Source organism: Scyliorhinus torazame, chromosome 14 (assembly GCF_047496885.1).
Source record: "Scyliorhinus torazame isolate Kashiwa2021f chromosome 14, sScyTor2.1, whole genome shotgun sequence".
NCBI lineage: Eukaryota > Metazoa > Chordata > Chondrichthyes > Carcharhiniformes > Scyliorhinidae > Scyliorhinus > Scyliorhinus torazame.
The window spans coordinates 185,036,050-185,043,349 of NC_092720.1; the positions used below are offsets into that span (position 1 = coordinate 185,036,050).

General features: G+C 52.8%; 1 protein-coding gene across 1 annotated transcript in view; it reads right to left on the minus strand.

Annotated features, from left to right (window-relative positions):
• LOC140389095 (E3 ubiquitin-protein ligase BRE1A-like) overlaps positions 1–3,251 on the minus strand; it is an 18,182-nt gene extending 14,931 nt beyond the window's left edge. The window contains exons 1-4 of the mRNA XM_072473255.1: positions 3,129–3,251; positions 1,847–2,066; positions 625–792; positions 1–61 (exon numbers count right to left, since the gene is read on the minus strand). The exon at positions 1–61 is cut by the window's left edge and continues 99 nt beyond it. Of these exons, the coding sequence (XP_072329356.1) occupies positions 1–61; positions 625–792; positions 1,847–2,002 (385 nt within the window). The 5' untranslated portion in view covers positions 2,003–2,066; positions 3,129–3,251. The remainder of the gene's footprint in view (positions 62–624; positions 793–1,846; positions 2,067–3,128) is intronic.
• Between the last annotated feature and the right edge of the window lie 4,049 nt (positions 3,252–7,300).

A 7,300-nucleotide genomic window follows, 5' to 3' on the forward strand; every position in this document is an offset into this window, starting at 1 on the left:
GGCTATCCTGCTCTTGCTCCAGATCCCAACGCTGCAGGATGATCCGCACATTCTCATCAAACTGTCGGAGCAACATCCCCATGATCAACATGATTGGAGGTTACCATCTCACCTTTCACCCCATCATGATCAAGTTCAGGTCAGACACAATCTGAGCAAGAGATGGAGCTTTACTCTGTATCTAACCCCGTGCTGGGAGTGTTTGATGGGGACAGTGTAGATGGAGCTTTAATCTGTACCTAACCCAAGCTGTACCTGTCCTGGGAGTGTTTGATGGGGAACGGTGTAGGAGATTTACTCTGTATCTAACCCTGTGTGTACCTGTGCTTTGAGTGTTTGATGGGGACCGTGTAGAGGGAACTTAACTCACGATCTAACCGTGTCCCTGTACCAGTCTTGGGAGTGTTTTTTGGGACAGTGCAGAGGAACTTTACTCTGTATCTAACCTCATGCTGAACCTGTGCTGAGTGTGTTTGATGGGGACAGTGTAGAGGAAGCTTTACTCTGCATCTAATCCTGTGCTGGGGACTGTTTGATGGGGACAGTGTAGAGGGGGCTTTACTCTGTATCTAACCCCGTGCTGTATCTGCACTAGGTGTGTTGATGGGACAGTGCCCACTGTACCTGGCACCAGTAGCGGTTCAGGATAAGTAATGTTGCATCATCTGTCGCCTGTCGTTTCACCAGCTTCTCGATTTGCTCCCTCAGCTCGTCCTCAATGCTCTGTCGCTGGTCGATTACCTCAGCAAGCTTCCGGTTTTTAGTCTGGAGAGTTCGGATGTCAAGCTCCTCCTGATGGAAAGTTAATGGGGCAACAGATGAGTCATGTTCGTACTGACCGCAGGGCCTGGGCTTACTGGAGAGATACTGAGGCTTCCTTTAAACATGCACAGAGCAGAAGAGGCCTATTTCCATTCCCAGCCTGTATGAGATAAACTGATCTCATATGTGGTGTGAGAATGAATTGAAGATTAGGTTCTGCTGTTTATCCGAGACAGTTGATGTTCTGATAAGAGTAAATAAGGAGAAAGTGGTTCCAGTGACAGAAGGATCAGTAACCAGAGGAGACAGATCGAAGATATCGACAGAAGAACTCCAGGGAGAGATGAGGGAAAACATTTTTTTTATTGCAGTGAGTTGTAATCTGGAACGCACTGCCTGAAAGGGTGGTGGAAGCAGGTTGAATAATAGTTTTGAAGGCTAAATACGCGAAGAGAAAAAAATTGCCAGGTTATGCAGAAAAAGCAGGGTATGAGACTAATTGGAAAGTTTGACTTTTTCATTCCTGTGGCAGTCATCAGCAAATTGAACATTTACTGCCCTCGGAGAGATGTTGGTGAGCCTCTTCTTGAAGGGCGGAGTGGTTTACTGGACCATTTCAGAGGGCATTTAAGAGTCAACCACACTGTTGTGTGCAGTCACATATAAGCCAGGCCAGGTAAAGATGGTAGATTTCCTTCCCTAATGGACACAGGTTCAAATCGAACTGTGGCAGCTGGGGAAATCTCAATTTGTATCGTTGTATAAAAAGGTGGCCTCATTTGCGCACCTGATGGGTTTTTTTGTTGCAGTAATCTGGCAGTTTCAAGTTCCCCATTACTGAGGCCACCTTTTTATTCAACGATACAAATTGAGATTTCCCCAGCTGCCATAGTGGGATTTGAGCCTGTGTCTCTGGACCATTAGTTCATGCCTCCAGGTTACTACTCCAGTATATTAACCCCTATCCTCCCAATTCCCATTTTGTGCTGAGCACAGATTCTCTTCCAAAGGACCAACAAGCATGATGGGCTGAATTGCCTCTTCCTATACTCGAGGTTTTTATGGCACATAACACAGCACTTACCGTGGAGGTGTCACTCCCCAGCTTTATGGTCTCCACTTTGGCTCCAGAACTCCCAGCAGGCTCCTCCAGGTTAGATGACTTTTCGGGAGGCCCCACGGAATGAGCCTCTGCCGCAGGACGCTTGCTGCCAACGCTGGGCATCTCCCGCTCCTTCATGACGGGGATTGTAAAGAGGCTGTCCAGGCAAGACTGAATTTCCCGGGGCTTTTGAAGTCAGTCACTGGAAGGCAGAGGAAAAAGCAAATCATCACGGTTCCTTTATTAGAATCAGAGTCTGCAGCAGAGGGGCAGATGACTTGGCCCAAAAGCTAGCTCCGTGTTTACGTTCATTATGAGCCACCTCACACCCCTCTTCATCTCACCCTGTCAATATATTCTTCTATTCCTTTCTCCCTCCTGTTTATCCAACCTTCCCTTAAAGACAATTACATGTTTCACATCACACACTTCCTGTGGGAACAAATTCTACATTCTCACCACTCTCTGGATGAAAATGTTTCTCCCAAATTCCCATTACCTGCTATTAATGACCCCCCTCTAGTTCTGATCTTGACCTGCAAGTATGAACATCATCTCTACATCTACCCCATCAGCGATAGTGGGTCGGACTCTCGCCTCGGAGGCAGAAGGTCCTGGGTTGAAGTTCCAGAAAAAAAACTCTTTCATAGAGATCACAGAATTTAATGTAGGAGGCCTTTCAGCCCAGAGTCTACACCAGCCCTTGGAAAGAGCACCCTACTTCAGCCCACTGCTCCACCCGATCCCCGTAAGCCCAAACGTTTCTTAACAGAAAGGGCAATTTATCATAGCCAATCCACCTAACCGGCACATCTTTGGACTGTGGGAGGAAACCGGAGCACCCGGAAGAAACCCATGCAGACATGGGGAGAACGTGCAGACTCCACACAGATAGTGAGCCAAGCCGGGAATCAAACCTGGAACGCTGGCACTGTGGAGCAATAGTGCTAACCACTGTGCTACCATGCAGCCCTCACTGTGCTATTCAGCTACAGCAGGCACCACATTGTATTTACAGCTACGGAAAGGGGACATTTGGGCCCGACCTGGGTTCTGATCTTGTTCCACAACTGGAAAGATCCTCCCTCAGTCTGACCCTATCAGTCGGTGACAGAGGTATGTTCATTCGGCCCATCCAGCCTGAGCTGGCACTTTGAAAGGTTCAATCCCATTAATTCACCCCTCCTCCCCCATGACTCTGTAAATGGTTCCCCCGTGCGGGATGGATGGACCGATTTCTCTGATCGAGGTTCCAGTCCCCCACCTCCCCGAGAATATTTGACTCCAGCCGCCTCGGCCCCCAGCGTCTGGTTTGGCCTCGAACCCGGAAGTGAGACAGATCCTCAACCCACAGGCGGAGGCGGGGCCGGACTCGGTTTAAAGGTCATCCACAAAACCGGAAGGAAGCCTCCGCGGGGCGGAGCCACCACCAGCGGCGGGCATGCGCAGTCTATTCCGTGGACCCTTTACGTCATAAAGAGCCAGGAATCCGGCTGCGGCCAGGAGAAAGGATGGCGCCGTTCAAATAATCACTAGCCCCCTTTTCAACCCTTCATCCGGGAGCTTATATCCCCGGCACATAACCGACGCACGCGCAGTGTTGCCCTGGCGGTGGGTGGTTTGATGGCGCCGTCGTCACGCGCATGCGTAGTCCTGTGTTGGCTTCATTGTTGAAGAATCAGGCCTGAGGGAGTGTTTCACTGTCAGAGGTCCCCTGTGCTCTTCACACTGTTCATATCCCAGTTGATAAAGTCCCCATCCAACACTGCTATGTTGGTTTTCAACTCAGAATTCTGTCGACATATTCTCTCTTCTAACTCCAATATGTGGTGGTCTATAATACAGTCCTAGCAGCTTGGTTGCCTCTTTTTTTATCTCTGAGCTCAGGTCGTATGGCCTAACTTGATGCTCCATTCAGTACATTGTCCATCCATGCAGCTCTAACTGAATCTAAGCAATAATGCTACATTCCCAGCTTTTTTTATTCGCCTCCCGATAATAGAATCCCGACAGTGCAGAAGGAGGCCATTTGGCCCATCGCGTCTGCACCTCCGAAGATCACCCTACCTAGGCCCACTCCCCCACCCTATCCCAGTAACCCCGCCTCACCTGCACTTAATAGGCAATTTCTTCATGTCCAATCCGAGGCAGGCACTCAGTGCAGATTGTCGAGTTGTCGCTGTCATGGAGAGTGGCTGCTGTTGCTCATCTGTTTGCTGCCTCTTCCCAGTGTGTGTTTGCTGCTGACCTGACTCACTGGAGAAAGGAGGGAAGGAATGATAGAAGGAGAAGAGGGCGACTATGGAGACCAGGGTGGGATTAGAGCCCAGATTATTTGCAGGGTCCCTCCCAGGCTGAGGGCCCTGCACGGCCCGGTCCTCCCACCCACCAACAACTGCCTTTCTGCGAGGCCAAAACCCTTTTTCACATTCCATCATGTGTGCTTGTTCTAGGGTGGGGATGCTGAGCTGGTAGACGGTGTGTTTGCTGAACCCCTCACAGGCTGAAGACCTCGCACACCAGCAGCCTCTTTCGGTATAGAGGACCCCTGTTTTCCGTCGGTGTGGTCGTCACAGGTTGGGATTACGGATGGCGAATTTGCTGGGGCCCTTCCGGGCTGAAGATTTATTTTCACTCCTCTAACCTTGTGCCCACCAGCTGCACAGTAGTCTCCCGTCACAGGTACCAGCACATCCATGGTGCCCCACCCTCCTGTGCCGTCATCCACCTCCTCCTGTTGTGTCCCTTGCTTTCTCTATCTTTCCTTTCCTCGCTCCTCCGCTTACTTTTCTGGAGGGAGAGTACATTATACCGCCTCACTCTTCCTCTGACTGACAGCTCGGGTGCAGGGGTGGAGGAGGGATGGCATCCTCCAAACTGTAAGACCCAGAAAAAGGCGCAGTGGCGGTCGGCCCCATCGCCTTTGAGAATCCCGTGCCCCAGAACACGGTTCGGGAGCTACTGGAACAGCTTGCCTCACAGACGCCCCACCACATCCCAAGCCTATTAGAGCTACTAGGCCAAACGTCGCATGGGTGAGAAACAGGGCTGGCTGTAATGCACGCAAGCCACAGACGGTGCAAAAGCAACCAAGTCACGATTCCAGGGTAAGAATGTTGAGGGAAGGGGGGATAATACAGGGATGGAGGTTTCCTCGGTGCAGGCCATCCCCCATATGTGGCACCATTCCTTGGAGGGGAGGGGGGGAGTAAAACATCATTCCCCACCTACCACCACCCGGTGATGCCCCAACCCAGCCTCCCCCCCCCCCCCCCTCGACATCACAACCTGCCCCCGCATAAAATCTGACAAGGAGAAGCAGATATTAACCCCTGAGCTGTTGCAGCCCCCCTATCGGGGAGCCTCAGGGCACCTCGGGGCTGGGTGCAAGCCGGACCCCCGAGGGCCCGATTCACCGTATGCAATTTGGCACCCTGGAGGCGTTCATTTTCATGATGACGGAGGGCTGCGGTGGCTCCCTGACCTCACGGCCATTGGGCTGTGGTGGCGATGAGCGCCTCCCATCTCCGCCCCAGCTTCCAACGCCGGACTCCCAATCTCCATTCCGGAGCTCTTCCCCGAATTGTTCCCAAATCCATCCGGTGGCCCGGCGTCGCAGGAGGAGCCAGGGTCTGAGCCGCACCCTGATCCTCCGAGAGGAGCCCGCGAGGAACCCTGTCGACGATCTGGGGGGGTGGAATCGAGGCAGACCCAGGGCCAGTTGGTGGGTCCGTGCCAACTGCCATACTCAATGTGGCGGGCGACTCGGTCCCAGACAGCGACTGGCCAGAGGAGGAGGGGGGGGGGGGGGGGCGGGCACAGGGGATTTTCTTGAGTCCATCTGCAGTGAGACAGTGGACTCCCTCATGCCAACACCGAGTCGCTTCTTATTCCCCCAGGGAAACTCCGGAAAATTCTACATGTAAACCTCAGTCGCCAACCAAGTGCAGCTAATACCCGACTGGTGATCGGATATGGCGCTGCATGTCTTCCCGTGCCTATGCCGGACTCCAGAGCAAGCGGAAGGGCACGTTCTGATCCCTCCAAGGACTAAAATGGTGATGGTGAAGGTGGCACCTTACTGCTGACATGGAGGTGACCACAGACAGCCTCAACATTAATGGCAGCAGGGACATGCACTGTCGGTTCCAGAATCTCTCGGTCCTCTGGGACGGAAAGTATGCAGCGTGCTTCCTGCAAGAAACCCACACCGCTCCGGGAGATGAAGCCACATGGCTCCTGGAGTGTCGACGGTGTCCACATGGGTCACCTGACCTCATGTTTAGGTGGGTTGGCTATCTTGTTGGCCCCACATTTTCAGACGGACATCTTGGGGGGTCAAGAAGCCAGTGCCGGGCCGGATGCTGCACCTGATGGTCCACGAGGGCGGCTCGGTACATCTCATTGTGAATGTCTAAGCTCCCCAGGCTTATCAGCAGCAGACGACTTTCTTAGCACCATCACTGTGGGCGAGTACATCATCCTGGGGGATTTAATTTCATCCTCGGGACTAAGGATCACCTCAGTACCCAGTGCGGCTTTCATACCGTGGTGAAGTTAATGAGCTTGATCGGGTTCTTCGACTTGATAGATGTCTGGCGGATTCTCCGTCCTGACTCCAGCGTCTTCACCTTTGTGAGGCCTGGTGTCGGAGCATCCAGAATCGACGGCCTTCACATTTTAAGGGCATACCTGCCCTGAGTCCCGACGGCCTCCATGCAGCAGCTGCCATGCTTGGTCCATCGTCTGGTGTGGGCCGGCTCACACTCTCTCATGCACAGTCACGGTCCGCATACTAGCACTTTTAACAACTTGCTGCTGGAGAATGAGTGGTTCCTAGGCTCATTTTGCTACTTCTAGACCAACTGGAGATGGAAATGGGGAGGCTTCCCCTCCTTGAGGCTATGGTGGGATATGGGGAAGGTTCACATACGTGCTGACTGTCAGGAGAATGTGAGGGGGTCAACAAAGAGGTGGAAATGCAGGGTCGAGAAGTTGGAGAAGGAGGTGCTCGACCTGGAGTCACTTCTCAGTTAGCCCGATGAGGACCCGGCGTTGTGGCTGGTGTACAGAGAGAAGGACACGCGGCGGGACCTGCAACTTGTCACGTACATGATGTCGTGGATCCAGAGCCTCACGGATATGGACCGAGGCTCCCCCTTCTTCTGACTCGGGTCCCTCATCTCGGATCCGGAGGATGTCAGGACCCAAACCCGAAGCTTCCATAGCATCCTCTTTTCCCGGGATCTGTCCTGTGAGAATGCTTGCAGACTTTTGTAGGAGGCCCTTATGCAGGTCGGCCTGGAGGGCGCCAAGATGCTTGATCCCCTATAAACCTGGAGCCCTCAACAGCCTTTCCAGTGGAAAATCCCCAGAGCTAGACCGACTGACCATGGAGTTCTTCAGAACATTCTGGGACATCCTGGGGAGCGACTA